At 41.0% G+C, this 23,455-nt stretch overlaps 1 protein-coding gene across 3 annotated transcripts in view; it reads left to right on the top strand.

Moving 5' to 3' along the window:
- Positions 1-3,661: 3,661 nt before the first annotated feature.
- GRIK2 (glutamate ionotropic receptor kainate type subunit 2) overlaps positions 3,662-23,455 on the top strand; it is a 681,135-nt gene continuing 661,341 nt past the window's right edge. For all 3 annotated transcript variants that reach the window (XM_066358812.1, XM_066358813.1, XM_066358815.1), the window contains exons 1-2: positions 3,662-3,717; positions 10,416-10,824. In XM_066358812.1, coding sequence (XP_066214909.1) covers positions 10,710-10,824 — 115 coding nt within the window. In that variant the 5' untranslated portion in view covers positions 3,662-3,717; positions 10,416-10,709. The remainder of the gene's footprint in view (positions 3,718-10,415; positions 10,825-23,455) is intronic.

Here is a 23,455-nt window from a genome sequence, read left to right as displayed (position 1 = left end):
CTCCACTTAAATGCAACCCCTCACCTACTCAAACCTGCATTAGTAGCACTAAATGTGACTAATGATAAGTATGACCATGTTCACTGGTTTGATTCTTCACCATTAATTTCAAGTGGTCCTGAGTGTTGGGAAAGTATCAACTACAACTTATCATTTTTTTCACCTTTCCATTCCCCAAGTAAAAATCTCACACTTTTTCTATTTTCCTTAAACATCTAATATATTCTCCCCGACCCAAGACCTTCAGCTTCTGTGTTTTATTCTTATCTCATGAAGAAAATATAAAGAATAACAAGTAGACCTCCTTTCCTATCACTTGGACTAATGGACCCTTTATGCCAACTCCTCTGCTGTGTACTAGATTCCATCCTCTCTTGACTAGAAAAGGACATTTGTCAATCTCTTCTTTATCATCAGTTTATCCACTTGTCTTCTCCACTTTCAAGTAAAAATTTCTTGAAACAAAATTTCTTCTATTCTCTCTTGAACTTATTTTAGGTAAGCTTTAATCCCAGTACTGCTCCCAAAATGCTTTTATCAAGGTCACCAATGGTTTCCACATTTAATCAAACAACTGATTCTTGGTGCCCACTCATTTGTCCTATCAGCAGCATTGAACACAGCTGAACACTCATTGGGGGAAATACTTTTTTCGCTAGGGCTCTGGACAAATCTTGGTTCTCCTCCATCTCAGTCATTCTATCTTCTTTACAGTTTCCTTCTCATCTCAAAGTTTATACTTTGAAATGACTCACTGCTCAATCTTGAGAACTCACTTCTTTGTCTATATGTATTCCCTAGGTTATCTCGTTTTTCTCATAACTCTGGGAGCTGATGAACTCCGGACCTGTTTCACATGGCTGCCTTATTGGCATCTCTACCTGGAGGATTAATACATATCAGAAACCTAATATGTCCACATCCTCACTTATTATTCATCCAATATCCTCCAAATCTGTTCCTCCTATAATTTTCCTCATCTCAATAAATAACTGTATTCCCTTGTGGCTCAGGCTAAAAAACCTTGGAGTAATTATTCATTTGATCCATCATCAAATTCTCTCAGTGACACTTAAAAATACACCTAGAATCGGAACACTTTTTACCATCCCCATGCCACTATCCTGGTCTTGTCCACAGTCTATTGTTATTTGGATTATTAAACTAGCTTCCTAATTGATTGCTTTTTTCCCCACCTTGGCCTTTATTAAGCTTAATCTATCATATTAAAGCATCCAGAATTGTCCCTTAACATTTGGGTCAGATCATACCTTCCTCTGGTCAAAACCACTCCATGGTTCTGTTTTACCTTCAGAGAAAAATTTCCGAACTTCTTAGGACATGGCCTTCTGCTACTATTTAACAGGATTTTCTACTAATCTGTCTCTCCTTTGGTAATTGGCTTCTTGCTCTTCCTCAGGGGCTTTACACTTGTTCCAACCTTTAAGTGTAAAGGACCTTTACACTTGCTGTTTCCTCTGCCTAAAATCTTCTTCCTAAATCCATGTGCATATTTCCCCCATTCCTGTCCTCCCAACATGCCCTATTCTTCTCACACTGCTTTATTTTTTTCTGTAACACTCCTTGCTATGTGACAATTTATATATTTACTTGTATATTTGTTACTGTCTGTTTTTCTTCTAGCCAACTGAAGGCTCAGTGAGGGCAGGAGTTTTGTTTAGTTTGTTTACTGCTGTTTTACTAGCATTTGAGCAGTTCCTGACAAATAAAATGTGTTCAATATATTGAGAGGTCTCAAAAATAAATAACTGATCTCTGCCTTTAAGGGCAGATATTAGTTATCCTGTGAGAAAAATCCCATAAGCCATAAATATTAACACCTTGGTGTAATTTATGTCCAGTTACAGCTAAAATGACTTGAGGGGATGAGGACGGGTGGGAATCAGGACTCCGGTATCCAGTCCTGAAACTGTCTGTCCTTAGCCCACTCTATGACTCTTAGTTTTCATTTCTTGGTCTAGATTTCATCATCTATAAAATAATGTTGTTGGACTAGTTGGGGTTCTTGGCCTGAGGCCCAGGGACCCCTTGTCAGCCCACAATGGGCTCCAGGGGATTTTTGTACCATCTATTGCTTTATGAAAAATTTTGAGGCTCTGAGCACATGTGTACATTTCTTTTCTGGAAAAAGAAAAGGTTTGTACTCCTGAAATGGAGTAGAAATCCTTGAAGTCTCTTTCAGTCCTAACTTTATGTGATTCTAAGTTTTGAAAAGAGGAGGACAGAAGCTGGCTCGATGCTGCTCTGCGCAGCTGGAGGGGCAGCCCCAGTTCTGCCACATCCTGAGCAGGTCCCCTCTCTCACTTAGGATTACATCACTCGCAGAATAAAGGCATTGGACTAGAGGATCCAAAACAATACCTCCAATTCTATATTCAACTCAAACAAACCAGACCAAAGCAAACAAACAAACAAGTAAAACTTTGTAGTAAGTTTAGGAAGTCAGATTGGTCGCTGCTGGGTCTTTAAGAGTCAACATCCCACATCTGCTAATGGTCCACGAGCACCTTGAGAGGTAAAGAAGGAATAATATAGATGTGTTTCCTGTGTAAGACTAAAAGCTCAGGGACTCAGCCAACATCTGAAAAATGGAAAGTTAAGTTTTTACCAGTGTTTGGAAATGGAGAAGAAAAAGCTTCATGCTTCCCCTAAAAAGAATTAGGATCTGGTCCTCTAAAATTTAACCTAATAAACCCTGAAATAAATGCTAGAAAAGATCTTTTTATTGTGTTGTAGAATTTTATTTTGAAGGATTAAAGGGGGGAATATACAGTCCTTGTTAGTCTAATTTTCTTATTAGACTCCAGATAAAAAATTTTTTTTTATTGAGGAATGAATCTGTCACAACATGCATAAAATTTATGTGTTTCACTCTTCCCAGCTTTTACTCCTGGCCTCCATGCCCTTGCTAGTGACAGTTATTCCTTTCTTTATAAGTGTGTCCTGTTTGGTCTGGGGAAAAAAAAAATGTGACTGGGGTCTAAGAACAACACACAGCACTTACAGGAAGTTATTTGAAGTCCCTCCCTCCCCCGATACAATGTGGTCCTGGGGACAACAGTGTGGAAAAGGTAAAGAAATCCCTCCTTCTTTCATTCAGCACCCACTGTATGCCACACCCTGTGCCCAACACTTGAAGTCAAATGAGACACACTCCCTGCTCTACATCTGAGGAGTCACAAAACAAAGCTGGATTTGCATTGGAATCTACTCTCTTTCCAGGGTTTTGCTCCACCCTCCTGTAAGTAGGGAGGCTGGGTCCTATAAGGAGAGGGCCTTTAGCCAGTAGACAAGTTGTCTTCATGACTCCTGTTGGGAAATGGGACTGAATGGGGTATTTTTCCCCACGCCTGGCCCGAACTCGGCTCTGCCTCGAGGGCCCATTAGGCTTCAGGTCACAGCAGCTGGAGCCCAGGCGCCCAGAGCCGGTCACGCGTCTGTGCTGCCCGCTCCGTGAGGCACAATGGAGTCATTGACTATTTATTTACTCCGTACAACAAGGCCGCTGTTGACTTAATTACGGGAGGGAGCCTCCCTGCCACCCCTGGGATCTTTAAATGACTAACGAACTCTACGGACTCTCCGATGACGCTAAATCTCTGCTCCTTAACCTCTGTAAACCCCGAGTCTCCCCCACATGGAGGGGCTTCATAGGCATGTAGGGGGCATGGAGAGCCAGGAGTGGTGACGAAGAAGGTAGGGACTGGTGCTTTTGCGCGAAAGCCAAGCTAGGGTTTGGCAGGACTGAGTCTCTGTGTTTCAGGGCTGGACTGAGTCAGGAGCTAGCCCGAGGTTGTGGAGGGTGGCGAGGCTGCGCCTGGTTCAGGGGAGGGCTGAACTCTGAGGCTGGTCTCCGCTTAGGGCCACGGAAATGAGCGAATGGAGACCAGGGCTGGAACCTTATACATGGACAGCCTGTTTGAAAACTGCCTCCCTGCCCAGGAGGCGGGCCTGCTACCGCTCGCCTCGCTTCAACCTCCTAGCGAAGAGCCGCTCGCTAACTTCCTCTGGGGGCAACTTGCCAAATCTCTGCTCTAGGTAATATTGTAGGGATGAGGATAAAATAGAACCGGTATTGGATAGATGTTGACTTTTCCGACCCAGAGGAGCGGAGATCGGGAATTGTTTGCAAAAGCTAATCGTTTCTACTGAGAACCTGGATAGCCCGGTGTGTTCCCCAGCGGTGGCCCCTTCCTGGAAGCAGTTTCGGGAAGACTTAGGGATTTAGGCATCCCTCCTCCCCCTCCGGCCTTTTAAAAAGTCTTTAGAGTATTTAGAACCGAGTCCAGCCAGACCGGGACTGCTCCCTAGGTTTTTTTTCCCCAATAACCTTTGAACTGCGACCTCCGGTTCGGCGCCGATCAGATCTCAAGCCAAACTTCTTTCTGCAATTTGTTTGGGTTGGGAGTTTAGGGATCTGGGGGGAGCGAGGCGTCTGCCATTCAGGCGCCAGACAGCACCAAGACTGCCCGCCAGTCTCTCAACCCTTGGGAGAAGTTTCTTTCGATTCTCAGCAACTGAGGCAGAGAGAGAGGGGCGCAGTGACTCCAGGAATCTAAGGGGTGGGGCGACTCACTGGTAATGTGCACGAGGTAGAGGTGCGGGTAAGGCGCAGGTAAAGACCATTCTCGCAGACTTCCAAGGGAAATGGCAGTACTTTGACTAAAAGGTCCACTTTGGAGACTACCAGCTGCTCCCCAAATGCTGGCAGCAGAGAAGTTTCGTTGCTATGGTTTCAGAGAGGTATAAAGGCCACCGCTCAGAACCAAACGAGCTGGGGCTCCCTATACGTGTGGTCACCACCCAAGGGCCAGGCAAATTCCTTGGCGATTTGCACCACTCCTTGACCGAACATCTCTTCCCGCTCCTCCCATCCCGGAGCAGGCGGGGGTGTGCTCGGATGCGAGTATTACTAACATCTAAGTCTGGGGCATCCAGAATTCTCGCACTTTCGCTTCTGAGGTCCAAGGACCAGCGCTGTGCCCCCATTGGCCCTGGCGGCCCGGAGCCCACAGGGGCTGCGGGGAAAAGAGCGCGGCTCCTTTAAAACAGGAGGCGAGGAACCCCCGCCAGGAGGCGTGTCTGTCTCCGCCGCTGCGGCCGCTGCTCCACCGTCTCTGTCTCCGCCGCCGTCACTCGCGCTCGGCGCCCGCGGCTGCGCTGCTCTGTCCGTGAGCCGGGGACTTCCCGCCCGACCTCCTCCGGCTGCTCCTCCCCGAGGACCACCCCTCCCCCTCCCCGCCCACCTCACCCCCATCGGAAGGTAAGGACTCCCCCGGGGTGGGCTCCGATCCAGGCTGCCTTCCCAAGAGTATTTTCCCACGAGGACAGAAGGGACCAGGGGGTGGGCGAGGGACATTTTCCGCCTGGAAAGGAAGAAAGCGAAGAGCAGCGTGGCAGAGCCCGGTGCGCTGGGGGCACCCGCTGCGAGTGGCTTAGTCCCGCTCGCTGCAGCCAATTCCTGTCAAGGATACAACTGGCTTGGTTGGCTGCAGACGCTCCCGGTCTCCACATAGAATAATTTAATAAGTGGACGTGTCAGGAAGTGGCCTCCGGTACTGGGACTCAAGCGAGGCGAAGAGACACAGATTGCAAGAAGCTGTGTGTCTGCTTGCGGGTCTGATGAACTCCCCAACCTTCCTTCCATCCTCCCATTCTACCATTAACCCTGCTCCCTAGTTCTTCTGTGCTGAAGAAGTACACATTCATGCTAACCGCTGCCACTATTAAGAGCTTTGAAGAAACTCGGAGGGCGTCCCAGTAGGATGGGGTGGGGGGAGTGTCACTAGGGTAGATCATAGACGGCAAGAACTTTTAATGACTCTCTCACATCCCCTGGCATTTTTACCTTTAAGGAGTTCTTTACTAAACAACATGACCCAACTGAGGCTCTTTATAATGATTTCCAGTGTAGGGAATAGAGGATATTATAGTAGAAAAATTACCACCGTATACTTTCAGTAACAAACAGATTACCTCCTGTGATTTCTTCATCTTCATGCTGTAAGTATTCTGCCAACAGAAATTACCTTATGGATTATTATTTTCATTTCACAAGAGATGATTGATTGACTTGAATCTTAGTTTGTAGTTTACTAGAAGATATTTCAATCTTTAATTCTCTAAATTTATTACCTTATAACTTTTTAAAATATAAACCATTTTTGTCATCACCAGGGAGGCTTCCAGGGGCTTTAGGAATTTCTTAGTTAAACAAACAAACAAAATGAAATGTACAAAAGGAAAGTGATAGAAAATAAGTGATGCCTAGAAGTCTTACCTGTTTGTTTTCTTCTACTTAAACCCATTGAAGTTTGCATAAGCTGATATTAAAAGAGAAAGGTTCCGGTTTAATTTCTTAATTAAGACATACTTCTTTTCATTATCAAAACAATTAATTAAAACTCTAAATCTCATTAAACTTCAGTGCAGCAGAATGTTGGTGGAACAATTGATAGGTGTTGAGAATCACAAGGGATTTCATAGCATAATATTCATAGTTACGAAGAAGAAAGTGCAAGTATGCAACAGTGTGGTTTTAACTTATAACAGCTCTGATTTTATTCTCTGGCAACTCTAATGCCATGGATGAACAGGCTGTTTATTTTAGCTTAGTTACAATACAACAGGCCACATGCATGGAAGACTTAAGTCGAATGTTACTATAAGATGAGGTTTCTCAAATGTCACACAACAGCAGGAATTCAGTGACAAGTTAAGTGGAATTCTTACACAGAATTCAATGTGAGACATTTAAATATAGATATGGCATGAAGAACCTTGAAAAACCTTTAAAATTCAGGTTGTCCTAGGATTACGTATTTGCTGTTTCTTGAAAAAGGTATATAAATGTGCTGGAAGGATTATTGTTCATGCCCCAGCAGGTGGCAGCTAACTAGAATAAGATTCATTTTCAACGGGAGAACAGAAAAATAAAATTGCTTCTCAAGTAATATTGTCCCAAAATAAGAGGTCATTAGTGTCAGTTAATGTGAAAATACAATGAAAAATAAAGCTAATGGCTTTTTGTTTTTGTTGTAACTAGCTTTGCATGAACACGATATACATTTTGTTCCTTGATAATTTATCATAGGCTTGATATCTCTTCATGTCAGCATTCTGGGTTTTTTTTTGTTTTTTTTTTGAGCCATACTTTTAGACACAGCTCCTCTTTTTGAGCAGTTAGTCATCTCTGCTTTGACCTTGGAACCTACAGAGCCTTGTCTCCTAGAAATAAAGGTTGCCATATGGTTAAAATAAATAACAAAACAAAACAAAAAACAATAAATGAAACCATTAAATAAGGTGTTTAAATCTTACTATTGCTAAATATATATGATCTCCTGACACCAAACAGTGTTTTTGTGTGTTTTTTTTTCTTTGAGAAAGGAGCAAAGTACAAAACTGACACAATGTTTAAAAGAGATTTAGAACTGGGTAGAGAATAGTATATAATGATTTTTATCAATCCTTCATATAGTCCCAGAACTATGATGTATATTATTAGTATTAGGAAGAAACTTGTAATAATTTCAAAATTGCATTACTCTAAGCATTTTATACCAAATCATTTTGTTCTAATATTAGGGGGATAATTTTAGGGTTTTTTTTTGTTGTTGTTGCTGCTTTTGCCCTGAGAGTGAGCGATATCTAGTGAGAAAGAATGAGAATTAATCTGATTACCCTTGTAACAGATGGAAATCTAGAGGTGGAGAATTCTATAGCAATAACTGATTGTACACTTTAGAAATGTTTCTAGCCACTGAACATTGACAGCATGTTATTCAGTATTCTAAATTCTTGGTGGTCTTTTGGGCATTCTTTTTTTGTACTGGGAAATGAGTAGTTTAGTGCTCATGAGTGAACTCAGAGTTAATGTAAGTGGCTTTTGTGATAGTATGTCTTGGAGGGGGATGACTATTAGCACATCCTGGGTATGCCAAACAATTTCAGTAAGGTACCCTGAAATATACACACAGCACAGTTGACAAAAAAAAAAGTCCTCTTGATGATGTGAGCAATGCAGTGATTCAAATTCACAGGCTTTGAGTAGTAGAAAGATGCAATTGTCACTTCAAATGGTACATTACCCATTCAATGTACTACTATACTTTCAATGTACTACTCCAGAATGAATCTATGACTGGTGCGCTGTCCGCGGTCCTGAAGAAAGGTTTTCTACTGCCTTGCAGTTTAGTTGGACAGGTGGAGATATCTGTGGTGTTGAAACCTTTCAGATTCATTGATGGATGTAAATGAACCTAATTTATCACAGGTGCACAACTAGTTCTTTGGAGACCAATTAACAGTAAAAAATTATAATGCACGTTTTACTGTTTAATTTACTGTGTGAGAATTTCATGCGTCTGGAAGCTTGATTTTTCACTTTTTCTACTAGAAATCTAATAAATAATCTCACAAAAATGAAATAGTTTAGAATGCTAATTTTCAGCAGAGAAGTTACAACTGTAATGTCAAATGCCATTATGTTAACAGAATACACACAAAAAAGGAGTTATGATACATTTTGTTTTCTCAGGTTCCATTAAATGACAACTACATGGCAGAATTGCAGTATTTTCTATAGTCACAGTGTTCTATTTTCATGTATTAGGTATCAATTATATTGACAACTAAAAAATAGGAATATTTATTGTTTCCCTGGAAGTCATTATTATCTCTGCTAGGATCAAAAAGCATAAAGAACAAATAGAATGGAGTCAATGAGACTGCAAGTACAAGACAGAACATGTTGGGCTGTACTTGTTTTACAAGAGATATTTTAAACATGGACTGAAGGAGTCGCTAGATACCCTTGGTTTTAGCACAAGGTGTTCCTTTTAAAGTGCTCAAATAGTCAAATTATTTGATTGAATTGCCTGCTATACTGCAGAACTAGCCATTCATGATACTTATTTTTGACACTGCAGTTATGCCTCCATCTTAAAAATAAAATCAATGCCCACTTAATGCTTTGGCAAAATGAAAGTTTATTTTTAAATAAGCATTTTATAATATCTTAAGAAAAATAGATTGAAGGAATCATTATGACGGAATGAAAACATTACATTGTTTTCTTGCTTTCTGGAGGAAACAGTACTCATATCACTATTTAAAAATTAGATTATTCTTCAAATAAGATATGATTTTGTATGTTGTCCTAAGGTTTAACCTATGCCCTGTTAGTTGGTTCTATAAAAAAAGAGATTAATTTTAATATACAGGTCTAGAAGTTTGCCTCTTGTGCTTCTTTGCCACTTAAAAACAATAATATATAGCAATATATTTATTACTATCCATTTTTATTTCACTTGGTAATGTAAAACATTATGTAGTATTGAGTATTTTTATCTATATGTCTAGCAGACAGCATATTACCTATTTGAACAATAAAGTGTATTTTTTATTATTTTAATAAAAAAAATACTCTACTTTTTTCTTGACTAAATTGCTAGTTTGAAAGCCAAGACAGTCACTGCCTGGGAACTCTAAATATTCTGACCAGGACACCAGGAAACAATAAGGCACTTTTAGATAGAACTGTGACAAAGAAAAACATCCATTCAAAAGACCAAAGAGAAGATATCTGGGCATAAGTGACTGAGGCCTTTGGAGTTTACTTCACCAATTCAAACATTGTCATCTTTTTATATATGCACAATTATTTTAGGTGAGCTAAAAAGTGGGTGGAAAAATATGATTCTTTCTCTTATTCAACTTTTTTTTTTTTTTTTTTTTGCCCTAAAAGGCAACTTGAAGAAATCTATTTTTATTTCTTGGTAGTAATCAAGGAATATCCCACTCAAGTTTTAAATGACGATCTTCATCTCTCCGATTCTGCTCCTATCTATATTCATTCCTGGACAAAATTTTAAAAGTATAACTAAGACCCTCTTTCAACTTAAGCACAAGTTACATTTGCAGTAAATTCCTTCATTTTAGACCACTTCATTTTTTACAACTCTTAAGCAAAGTGATTTTGACTTAGTTTGTCATTTATTAAAAATTCATCAGTTGATTGTAAGAAGTCCGCTTGCATGCACCAGTCACTCTCCTGGAAAAGAGTATTATTGAAAATAAAAGCACTTTCCCCAAGTAAATAAATTCGACTTCTTCCTTGCAACTCAAGGCAGGCGATCAGAGCGGTTGCATAATAGATATTGGGAAAGCTCACTCACTGGCAGGGAGCCTTAAGAAGCAAGCAGCTATCTCAATTTTTCTCACTTAATCTTGGCTTCACGTCAGAAGCTGTGCAGCAGTGCAGTAGAATAGGGCCTGGCAAAAACCTTTGCTCGCAAAGCGCCTTTGTACGGGTACGCTACCTCGCTACTGACACCTCGGCGGTTTCCAGGGCTGGATTTCCTATTGATTTCCCTCCTCCTTTGCTTCTCCAGGCTCGCGCAGCCAGACATTGTGGGTGTGCGTGCTGGATTTCTCCCGGATGCTCTCCGAATAACATGGATGTCCCACCATTCCTTGCAGTGGAAGGTTGCTCCTTGGCGCAGTGAGTGAAGAACATGCAGCGATTGCTAATGGGTTTGGGAAGCGGAGACTCCTTCCTCTCTCTGTGACCATGCCGTGATCGTGCCTGCGGCCACCGCTCAACACATCCTCATTCCTACCCGAACCGGGAGCCTAACGCTAGATCCGGGAAGTGGGTGCCGCGCGCGTGTGGACACAGAAACACCATGAAGATTATTTCTCCAATTCTAAGTAATTCAGTCTTCAGGCGCACCATTAAACTCCTGCTCTGCTTACTGTGGATTGGATATTCTCAAGGAACTACACATGTATTAAGATTTGGTAAGATTCCCCATCTCCAGTGCTGGGTATCTGGCTACCAGGCAGCCGGATGTAAACAGGCGGGTTCGCGCTGCCAGGCGGGTGGGCTCCACGCATTCCAACCTGTTTCCCTGCTCCGTAGCCTCTGGGTTTTAAAGAACCGCCTGTGCCTTTTCTTTTATTATCTTTCCCCCCATTTTCTTAACAGAAAATTAACTGCAGGAGGTTGAAGTGAGTGACAGTGTTTGACAGTGGTCGCTGCTTGACCTCCCCATAGTAGCCTGCCGGAGAGCGGCTCGTGTCGTTGGGGGCACACCGCCTGGGCGCCCCGCCTGTCTCACCCGGAGTTTTCCAGGCTGGGCGGCTGCGAGGTCCTCACGAAGGTGCGCGCCGGGGCTACACGTCTCTCAGCTTGCGAGGCTGCTGAGTTAATACTTGCTAACTCTGACGAGTTATATAGTCCGTGCGCTTTCGCCTGGGACTCGGACAGGTCCGCAGGTGGAAGGCGCTAGTCTTTTAGATTTCTTTTGTCAGCAGAAAGATTTTTTAGTTAATTCCACCGCTTTTCAGTTAATCGTTTCGTGCTGTCTTTACAGGGATTCGGAGCTCTTAAAAATCTTGTTAGGTTAAAAAGCTCTACTTAGCAAGGGGAGGCTGCTACCTAGCTGGAGTGAAGTTGTGTCCGACGGGGTGGGGTGGAGGGGTGTCTGTTTTCACCCCGGCAGTACTCCTTTCTTAGCTTTCTCATTGCTCCTTCTGGACTAATAAATGATTAACAGTGATGATTGGGGCAGAGGGTAGTTGTATATGGGAGTCTTAGTCTGCATCTTTATTTCCCTGTGACGTGATTAAAGGGCCCAGGTAGCCGTTATGTATTATGGGAGTCTGCTTTCCCAAAGAATCAGGGTTTCCTGAGAGCGCAAAGGAAAATCTAAACGTGGGACTCCAGTGGAAATGCTGGTCAGAAGGTTTTCTGGGAGACAATGAAGTGTGGGCAATACTCAGCTGCTCTTGATGGCCAGTGGAGTTTTAGTAGAATTAGGGAAAGTTCCCATAAGTAGATAAGAGGGACAGAGAAGAATTTCAGCTGGGTAAATGCTTCCACCCTGGGTGCTTCCTTTAACAGTTCAAGTGGATTTCGACCAAAGAGTGCAGGAGACCGTATAATCCTGAATATGTGCTTTTGAGATAAAAGCAGATACATTAAGTCACTCAGTCAAATTTTAATCAAAGAGTGATTACCTGTATCTCCTATTATGTCAACAGCATCTTCTCTTTCCTTTCCCCATGTGCTTTTTCTATAATAATAAAAATTTATCACTTCTCTCAGGCTTTGTGGAAGCAAGATAGAAATGCTTTTCTCATATTAAAAAAGGAAACCCTACTTTTCCCTTCCTCCCAACACATAGACACCTGGAGTCCAGTAGGCTAGTAATGACTAAAAAACAATGCATTATAACTAGATTCCTGGTGTAGTAGTTTTACTTCTTTCTTCATGCCTTTAGATGGTGCTTAAGCACGTTGCTCTTAGCAACAAGGGTCCACAGGAATGCTTATTTCTTTAGATGAGATTAAACAGGTCCCTCTTATCACTGGAAATGTGTGTGTGTTCAGCTGTTCTGCTTCAAGCACATAAGTGCTACAGTAGGGTAGTTTTGCCAATATTTTGAGTAGTACAACCTACTTATTTGGAATATTAAGTTATCTTCTGAAGTGTGTTTGTGAATGAGTGTGTGTTAGTGTGTTTGCAGACTGGGTGGGAAAGAAAGAAAGACTGGGAGCTGGAACACTGAAACAGTACTCTAAAGATTTAATTATCGCTGCTCTGGTCTTGCAGCACAATATTTGCTGAATCATTAGATTGTTACATTCGCTGATCATTTCATATCTTCATATTAAAAATCTTGGTGACTGTAGCAGAGTGGGTAGCTGCTTTCCAAAAAAAGCTGACACACACAAAAACACATTTTCCTAGACCAATGCTTACTAAGAATCTCCTTAAGAAAAGGGGAGCAGGTCAAGACCTTCCCACCAGTGCCTTGGTACCCTAAAACAACAGCCCAGTTTCTAAATAACCTGGTATTTTCTCCATTAACTTCAAAAATCTTCCATGTGGAGGGCCATTTTCTTTGATTTCTGACTTGAGTTGAGGGGCAGGTCTGTGTATATTGTAATCACTGTGACATTTCACTGTTGAGGCTACTTTGATGCAGTGGTGACAATTTTGCTTTCCTCTGGGGAAGACATTTTTTTGAGTGGAGTGTAAGCCACTTTTGAGAAAGGCTATTTTCAACTTTGACTGAAAAGGTGAACCAGAATCTTATACCTGGCCCTGTGCCTGGGAAGGGAAGAGGTTGGAGTTGCTGGTGGAACAGCTACCTTTGGACAGCCCTTGGATGTTGGTGAGACCCACCATCTCTGATAAGGTGGCACCTAGCCCCTTCTTTCACCCACTGACCCAAGCTAGCTAGCAACTTCCAGTAGCGGCCACAACAGTGGAGCTATGGCAACCACCACCTTCCGGGGTTCTGTGCTGTCCTTGACCCAGCTCCCACTTCCTGTGTCCCCTATCATCCTGCTCAGGGTACGACCCTTGCCAAATCCCTCAAAACCCTATCCAGGTGCTCTCTCTCCTCTCTCTCTCTCTCTCTCTCTCTCTCTCTCTCTCTCTCACACACACACACACACACACACACACACACACACACGCACACACTCACACACTTATTCATTCACACAGGCAAATGTGTTATCGCCTAGAAAAGCAAGTCAAATACTTTGGCACAAGGACTCTGGTGCCCAAGAAAACTTCCTGCAGTTCCGCCCACTTGTGCCTGTGTCACAGTGCTCCCCACTTCCCAGTCCCAACCCACTTGGCTTCGTACTGGGCTGCCCACGCGGGCCTGCTCCTCAACTGCTGCTTAGCAAACATATCCCAATGAAGGCCTCCCAAGGAGGAGGAGCACAACCCCAGGGCGCTTCCCTGAGGCTATAAAGCAGCCTGCGGGGCACCCCAGGGTCAGCTCCTCAGGAGGGGACCGGCAGCTTTTGGTGGTGGCCATTTCCCCGCCTTCGATCCAGGGTGGCTTCTCCAGGGCGACAACCCAGAGGTGTCAGCAGACAAGGTGGATCTTGGAAAGTTAGAGTCAATTCCTCCACGGCAAGTCAGCTCAGACATTCTCCGCCAGCTTTTCCAGATGCGCAGGCCCTGGGTCCCCCCCGCCCCCTTGACCCCCCAGTCGCGCCTCTCCCTATCGCTCAAGCTTTGGGGCCCCAGCAGCACTATGTAAATGAGGCACTTTGTGTCCTGCAGCTGTTTCCCAGCCCTGCGGTTCCCTGGAGGGGGCTCCAGCGGGATCCTTCCGCCCAAGGGGCGTGGCCCCCAATTCCCTGGTCTCTCAGTATTCGGTGGCTCAGCAGAACTTGAACGTTTATGTTGTTACTTTAGCCGCCCTTCTCTTTCGGTTGGCTGCACTTCTGCTTCTGGGAAAGCGTGAGGTTATTCGAAGCCGGCTCTGGACAGGGCTTTGTGCAGGGCTAGAAGTCCCCTCAGAGTTTGGGGACATCTTTTTAAAGGAATCACTCATCAAGCCACCCCTTGTTTCCTTTCTTTAGGGTCGGGTTTTTCAACTTCCATGTGCGAATTGACATTTTTGTCAAAACGAAGATAGCACCCCAAACTTTCTTTCAAACTTCTGGGCGTTTTTTTTTCTTCAAGATCCTTTCCGGAGGAGCTGAGCAGGTGGTAGGCCATTTCTTCCCTGTAGAAGTTTCGACCAAGCTTTTCTCTTAAGCATACCAGTAGAAAGCCTTCAGTAAAAGGTTTCCCAGGCGAGGTTCCCCTCTCCCTCCAAGATGCGCCAGTTTCTTGGCCCTGCGCACTGCCCACAGGTCCATGACGCTCCTGTGCGTACGTCCGAGGTGAAGGCAAGCAGCTCAGGGACAGCTCAGATAATTAAATTCACGGCCTGAGAGGGAACACAAAGGGTTCCTATGGAAATCCCTGTATTTGTTGGATGTCTCATGTGATCCCAGATATAATAATTAGTAGCAGATGTACTACAACGTCGGGGAGTGTGAGTGAATTGACTGAGTTTAGAAGCCACCACGCTCAGCAAGTTCTTTGAAAGAGATTTTTCTTCCTTTGGGAGTTGAGGTGGGCGGGAGGGAGGAGTGGCCTTACATCTGGAATCAGGAAAAGTGGCTCTTGGGAGGCGGGGATTCGGGAGTAATAGCAGCTACTGCCTGAAACAGATAAAGCCTGAACACCTGCTCTGCTGAGCTCTGGAAAGCAGGGGAGGGAAAGGAAGGCTTTCCAAGAATTGCCAACACAAAGGCTACAATATATTCAATAATTTTTTTCTATTTTTTCACATAAGTTCTCACTTATTCTTAAAGCTTCAAATAATACCTCTGATGTGATCCATCAACGGAGGCACACTTATTTCAGAAAACGACTTTGAAAAATGATCTTTCCATCCTCTAGAAATAGCTCCCCTTCTCCACCCAGCCACATGGATCTCAGCGCCTTTTCTCGCTTTGTGTGGTTGTCTTTCAGCAGTGAACATGGGTTTATATGTCAGCAGAGATTTCTTCAGACACCTTTTGCTTTTTAGTTTAACTCAAGTGATCATTGCAGTGTGTTCATTTCCTGAATTCTCAAATGACACTGTTTCAACATTTACTCAGCACAGCAAAGTTAATGCGAATTGTTCCCACACAAAGGAGGAATGTATGCCATGGACCAAATGTGGGATGTACCATTCACCATGAAATATAGTTTTGTTTGTGATAATCATGACAATCTTTGATTTTCTTTTAATTGTCAAAATTTCTGTAGGAAAATGCTTTGCTCTTTTGTGGTAGCAATTTGAGTGAGGAATTAATTTTTTTGTTGTTAGAATTTTATTGAGTTACTGCAGGTCCAGTTACATTTATTTCCTGGAAATGGTCAATGTCCATTTTGCACACCAAGTAGAAAGCAGTTCACTGTTATTCAACTGTATTATACTTAAATCACTATACTGCATCCATAAACCTTTGCAGGTTGTTGGAGATCCCAGGTTTTCCTTAGTAGGATGGTCTGATGGATTTACATGGAATGGGTTATTTGCATTTGTGGTGAAGCTTTATCTTCTATGCACTTTCAATTTATAGTCCATTTATCAAGGAACTAGAAGTGCTTCAAATGAATCTTAAACCCTAAATCTTAGCATGAAAGGTAAGGTCAAAAGCTCCTGAAAGGAAAGGAAGTAGATGCACATCATCATTATTGACTGGTCTAGATTAAACTCTGAAGGGGAAGATTTCAATCTGATAACGTCCTCATAGGGCTTCCTGTTTTTCTTTGCTGCTTCTGCTGACAATTTTGTAAGGTAATTAAGTTGGCTGATTGAAGTCATGATGGTCATGGGGCGATAAAGACCATTTGAATTTAATGGAATTTAAAACAACAGAGCACTGAACACAACTCTTACCCGAACAAGAATTTTAATGGCCCATTCTGGGTGCTGACTAAATAGAACGCCCTTAACAAGTTTAATAGAAAGGGCAAGGCAGATTAGCACTAGATAGTCTTTATGGTTGAAGATTGGAGAATTAAAATTATCCCTTTAAAAGACTCATTAATGCCTTATCAAGATTTAATGTAGGTTAAATAAGCTTTCTTTAGACCTTCATCATATACTGTTAACCTAGGTTAAGGACCAAGTTTCAGTAAGAAAATAATTTTGAGAGCTGACTTATATGGCTCTCTTATTTCAAAAAACAAAAGACATTTAAAATTCTCTAAGAGTATATAGATACAGTGTTGAGGGTTACTATTGATAATGAATCTTTTCTTTCTGTAACCTTTTTGTAAAGAACAAATTTGACTTTTCTTTTAAAGTTTCATTATTGGTAATTTTTTCTTATAAACAAAGCTTGTCTGTAGTTGAAAAACTGCAGATATAATAAAGAAATGTTCTCCTTCTGCAGTTTCAATAGTCATAGGTATTTGATCTGGTTTATGTTGTCATTTTAATTCTGTTCTTTTTTCTTGCTGAAACTTTTGCATACAGGCTACCATACTTCAGTGCATTCAGATTCCTTCTGCTCCCAGGAAAAGAGCAGGTCCTTGATTTACATTGGGGTCACTAAAGAGCAGTCAGTGCCAAGGTGAAAGTCAAACTTCAGTCTCTTATGTGATTGTTCCCTCCAACTCTTTCTCATCTTGTGGAATTGTCTACTCAAAGTTATCAGTTGCTTTGACTATTCAAGAAGAACCTGAGAACCAAGTTTTCATATAAAAAAAATCTGCCAAATTTTATGGTACATAGTTTTTATTTTTAAATTGATTTATTGCTTGATTTTAGAGAGACAGTATGGGAGGGAGGGAGAGAGAGAGAGAGAAACATCTATTTGTTCCTCCACTCTTCCATGCCCTCATTGTTTGATTCTTGTATGTGCCCTCACTGGGGATTGAACCCACAACCTTGGTATATCGAGACCACACTCTAACCATCTGAGCTGCCTGGCCAGGGCTAATTGTACACAGTTTTTAAAACTGTTTCAAGAATTCTGTGTTGATTAAACCTAAAGCATTTAGTTAACTAGGTTGGATGTGGCTTCCCCCCAACCAAAGGTCACCAGTTTTCACCCTCCAGCTCATCCCACATTTTACAGGTTCTCTAAGAAACACATATTTTTCTCACTCCTTAGGGATCCCCAAACAGGTAAGGCTTATTTATCTCTTGTCTCACATCTTTGGGGGAAAAACATTTTATATTGCTGTATTTTCAAAGGGACAAAATCAGCTAATCTGGTGATAATACTAATCTGATAAAATTAGAATGGATGGTTAGAGAAGACCTTCAAAACCTGCAGGATTTATGTATTTATTTTATATTTGGGCTTGGAGGCTACTCTTCATCTATAGCAGGATTCAGAGAGGGCATTTGCCTATAGATTGACTTAAACCTTTTATTCCCTTAATTAAAAACTTCTTTTCTAGATTTAGTAGAGAGCCAGTTCACTCGACAGCATGGTGTGAAAATCTGAAAAGGGTCTGGGAGCTTGTGACTTTCAGATATTTTCCCATTGGTACATGTAAGTCTATCTTTCTTTTTAGTTAATCATTTGCCCTCTCACATGGCCTGGGTTTAAGACAAGTATATTCTGGAAGGAAGAGTACATATCCCTGGACTGTAAATTTAAGATGAGTTTGTTAGATCCATCGATTCTGCCTGTAAGAGAGATGCTCAGATAGAAAAGAAAATACCAGGTGCCTAAGGGAGTGCTCAGTGATTAGCACTGATTTGAAGGGGAGGCTGAGAAAAGAAAAGTCAAATGCCATTTGATACACAGTCTTTTCTAAAGCTACTGCCAGACATCTCAGTGCTTTATACGTTGATATTTTTTATTGTATTAATCCAACTCTTTGAGCAGATGTGATTATTTTGTATTAGATGTCAGTGATATTCCTAGGGAGTTATATATATTATGTATGTATATATATATAATGTATGTATGTATGTATATTGAAGTACTAATTGAGTGGCTCAAAAATATATGCAATAGTTGTGTAAGAAGATTTTTGTGTCTTAAATTTTTATTGGGGAGATGGGACTCTGACTGGAACCTATAAAACTTGTGTGATAGGAAAGGAGAGAGGGAAATGATTCATATGAGGAAGAAAAGGAAATTAAGAAAAGTGAGCTTTGGGACAGGGAATATCAGAGGATAGATAAAGCTTTGCTTTTCTAGAACTTTAATATTTAGGTTATAGGGTTTGGACACCTGTCTGTAGCCCCTGGAAAGCTATTGAAGGTAAAAGATAAGCTTGACTTGGTCTTTAATAAGCAGTCAAGTGGTTTCTCAGTCTGCTGCTTGCATTTTATGAAGAATAAGTGGGTCTCCTTTCTATGTCTTTAAAATGAAAGCAAAGGACACATCCTTGTTCTTGATTACTGAAGCCTTTAAGGAGTTCTTGGTCTGGGATCACAGACGTTTCTTAAGTGAAATTCTGAAATGAAATAAAAGAATATTTTTAAACATATGGTCTGATGAAATGAGTAAGCAGGGGAAAGTTTCCAGTTAATCTAAGGGAAAATGCATGGGAAGACAATTTAAAACTAGTTAGATTCTTTGAGGGATACCGTAAATTGTCTCCAAGGCATTCTCAATGTTTTGTCTTAATTTCAAGAGATCTTCATTACCCGAAACATTATCTATAATATATAATACAATTATTTTAAAAAAGAATTAATTAAAAACAATTTTAATAGAATGAGCTCATTGTTGGTGATATTGTCTAAGTCTGCGTGCACTCAGGATTCAGACCCTAAATTTAGTTGTTTGAGTCATTAATTTTACTCCTGATTTTGTCATCTAGTGGCTACAAATTAGGAAAAATAATTAAATCTCACTGAGCCTTGACTTCCATATCTGTAGAGTGGATATTACTTGCTATGTGTCTAACTTTCAAGGATAATGTTGGAATCAATAGGAAAATGTATATAGCTCTGGGCTATCACAGAAAAGGACTTTTGGGATTAAAAATGTAATTGTTTATTTACTGTGTATGTGTGGAACAAAGTAAAATTTGTTATTACTCATGGACATTTTATTCAACACCTTAAACTGTGCATTGAAAATAGTCTGTCTTTTAAAAATTATTTTCAAGTAGTTTTCTTTAAAATGCACCGGAAGTTATCATAAACATGTTGAAAAGGACTTATTGACTAATAGAACAAATTTTTGTTTGAGTTGATAGTTTTATAGAACAGCAAGTCCATTGTTTCTTTTTCCTCTTTAAACATCAGGAATTTAATTGGCATTATCAAATATCCCAGGTATTAGTAGGAAACAAATCACAACTGAAAGCAAGAAATAATGAGCAAAGAAATAATGCTAAGTCATAAGGTAAAGATTTTTCACTTTGTCACAACTGTATAGTTTTTTAAATTTATGATCATAAACATTTCTGAAAAATTATGCCTGATTTTATATATTCTTCATTCTTCATCTAGCTGCCTGTGATGACCTTTTAGCAGTCATTCAAGTTTTGTAGACGCATGACTGTATTTGATCCATTTGTATTGATTCAGAGAAGTTTCATGAACATTCAGATTTACAACAGTTGTCTGGGGCAGATAAGTGGGACTTTTCTATGGTTATGTTGACATCTTCATTGCAAAGCTATCTTAGGCAGATTCTTTTTAAGGCACAACAGACTCTGCTGTCAACCTCACATCACTAACCTCACCCTTCCTCCCTCAGGCTCCTCTACATTGCCTTTGACTCTTCCTTTCATCATCTACCCCAGCGTTGGTGCGTGGGAAGAGATGAAGACCCCTACCTCTCCACACAACCAGTGGTGCCACATGAGAGAATCCAGGCCTTTGAAAAAGTCTATTTAACTTATAACACATTTTTATATTTGGATTTTTTTTTAATGTTTTCAAAGCTTCAGAATATGAAGCTTATTAGGAAAATTTCCTGGATATTGAGGATAGTAAAGTTTTGGATCAGTGATTCCCGAATATCCGGAGTGGGATGAAGGAGAGGAAGTCTCAAGATTTTTATGATAACCTAAAGTGGGAATGGACTAAATACCTATTGAAAAAGACTCTCCTGTTTTAAGTCTGGTGTCCGTTGCCCTGGAAGCAATTCTGCACTGTTGTAGATGTGATGTTGGAGTATGGGAAGATATAGTGGAGGTTCTGCTTCCAGGGTTGAAGGCAGAACATATTCTAGTCAGTCATCCTTCCCTGAGCATTCTGGGTTAATCCTTCAGAGAGCCTTCCTGGAGACTGGAGGTGATGTTCCAGTCACTCATGTCATCTTGTTTTCTAAGATGCATCTCTTTTCCTTGTGCTCTTCCATATGTCAACTGTCCTTTGAAATGTAATTCAAGTTTTACTGTCCTCAAAATGTTTATTTTAGCCTGACCAGGCAGTGGCGCAGTGGATAGAGCCTTGGACTGGGATGTGGAGGACCCAGATTCAAGACCCCGAGGTCGCCAGCTTGAGCATGGGCTCATCTGGCTTGAGCAAAAAGCTCACCAGCTTGGACCCAAGGTCGCTGGCTCGAGCAACGGGTTACTTGGTTTGCTGAAGGCCCGCGTTCAAGGCACATATGAGAAAGCAATCAATGAACAACTAAGGTGTCGCAACGAAAAACTAATGATTGATGCTTCTCATCTCTCTCCGTTCCTGCCTGTCTGTCCCTGTCTATCCCTCTCTCTGACTCTCTTTCTGTCCCTGTAAAAAATATATATATTTATTTTAGGTAAGGATTTGGTAGAATAGAGTAAGCATCGGCAAGAAAACTTGATTATATCAATGGTTCCAAAACCTTGTTTCACATAAAAATGGAAAAAACTTTAAATATTGTAAATTTAAGGTTCCCAAACCTGGAGATTTTATGAATTTAAATGTGTCATTTTTCACAGCTGCATACTTCCACAACTGCATAGTAATAGTATCTTTACGTTTTAAGAAAACTTTTAAGTAATGTATTTGAAAGAAACAGAACAGAACTCCAAGGCAGGATGAGAGTCACCTACTAGGGTTGATAATTCTAATAAGTTTTTTTAAATTATTTTTTTTATCTTAAAATAGTTACAGTTCCTCTATTTTTTTTTTTTTTTTTTTGTATTTTTCTGAAGCTGGAAACGGGGAGAGACAGTCAGACAGACTCCCGCATGCGCCCGACCAGGATCCATCTGGCACGCCCACCAGGGGGCGATGCTCTGCCCACCAGGGGGCAATGCTCTGCCCCTCCAGGGTGTCGCTCTGTTTCGACCAGAGCCACTCCAGCGCCTGGGGCAGAGGCCAAGGAGCCATCCCCAGCGCCCGGGCCATCTTTGCTCCAATGGAGCCTCACTGCGGGAGGGGAAGAGAGAGACAGAGAGGAAGGAGAGGGGGAGGGGTGGAGAAGCAGATGGGCGCCTCTCCTGTGTGCCCTGGCCGGGAATCGAACCCAGGACTTCTGCACGCCAGGCCGACGCTCTACCACTGAGCCAACCGGCCAGGGCCCAGTTCCTCTATTTTTAATGGGCACATGCCTCAGCTTTTTGGATTGACAATTTATAATTATGACTAAGCTATGAAAAACAATGAGTAAATTTTGAGATAAAGGTTGTGGGTTTGATATTTTATCATTCCTCATAGAACACACTCAGTGTTGGGCTCTCAGCATATCTCTGAAGCTCTGACTGGTTCTTTAAAACCTAAGGATTTAGAATATTCATACACAACCAACACCACAGCCCAAAGGGATCTTAAACAGGTGTTGTTTTACAAATAATGTCTAAGATGATATATAGTTGTGGGACCTTTCCCTCTCAACATCCTACTAAAGGAGCTCCTAATAGGTCATTTAAAAATTTTGTTTTCTCCAACTTTATCAGAAACAAATTCCAGCAGACATCTGCTCTCATTGAGAAGACCTCAACTAAGTTGTCTTGAATACATGCAAATGACCCAGAATCTAGGCTGAAAGTGAAGTCCAGCCTAGGTAGTGTTCATGGACAATACCATGCCCACCTCTACCCTAGCATCATTGCTCTGATTATATTCTCTGGGTTATTATTAAGTCATGGTGCCAAGAGTTGAAATCTGGACACTACCTTTGGAATGAAATCAGAATGTTCTTATATATTCTTTCAGGTAGGCATTATCAATAATTATGTATACTGCTTTAGTATTAAAATTGATAATATCTTCATCAATATTATTGGTAACTATTTTCAATATTGATTGCCTACTGTGTAAAACATCAGTTTATTTCTATAATTTAAGTTGTCATCTGAGAAACTGTACACAGAATTATGTATAGGACACATGTAATTGATTCATAATTTATTTATTTATAGGCAGTCCCTAGATTATAAACAAGATATATTCTGAAGATTTATTCTTAAGTTGAATTGGTATATAAGTTGGAACAGGTACATTTACCTATTAAATGCAACTTAAATGTTTATTTTTACCTTTCTGTGCATATAAGTACTTAAACATTTTCAAATCTATGGAACCTAACTTGTTCGTAACCTAGGTACAGCCTGTATTTATTTTTAATTAATTAATTAATTTATTTATTTATTTATTTATGAGACAGAGAAAAAGAGAGAAACATCTATTTGTTGTTTCACTTATTTATGCATTCATAGTTTGATTCTAATATGTGCCCTGGTGGGGCATCGAACCCACAACCTTTTTTGTATCTGTACAACATTCTAACCAACTAAGCTACCCAGTCAGGGTGATAGTATGACTTAAAAGTAGCACAGTTATAGATAGGTAAGAGATTCTAATGTATTAAAATTATTATAATCACATTTTAATGATAATTTCAAGAGAAATATTGAAGAAACTAATCAACTTAACTTTACTATTTCTCAGAAGTTTTCTTATATGTACTCAACTATATTTACAAATATGTGTTTAAATTTTGTCAATTCTTTTAATTAAAACAGTTCAGAAGGTATATCACAACTGAGAACATGTAAATGTGTTTTGTTGTGTTTTTTTTTGGCGAGAGACAGACAGATAGGGACAGACAGACAGGAAGGGAGAGAGATGAGAAGCATCAATTCTTTGTTGCGGCACCTTAGTTGTTCATTGAATGCTTTCTCAAATGTGCTTTGACTGGGGGCTCTAGTTGAGCC

This window comes from Saccopteryx leptura, chromosome 1, assembly GCF_036850995.1.
Source record: "Saccopteryx leptura isolate mSacLep1 chromosome 1, mSacLep1_pri_phased_curated, whole genome shotgun sequence".
In the NCBI taxonomy this organism is placed as follows: Eukaryota; Metazoa; Chordata; class Mammalia; order Chiroptera; family Emballonuridae; genus Saccopteryx; species Saccopteryx leptura.
Note: the sequence above shows the minus strand (reverse complement) of the source record. Positions and strands in the feature narration are given on the sequence as shown.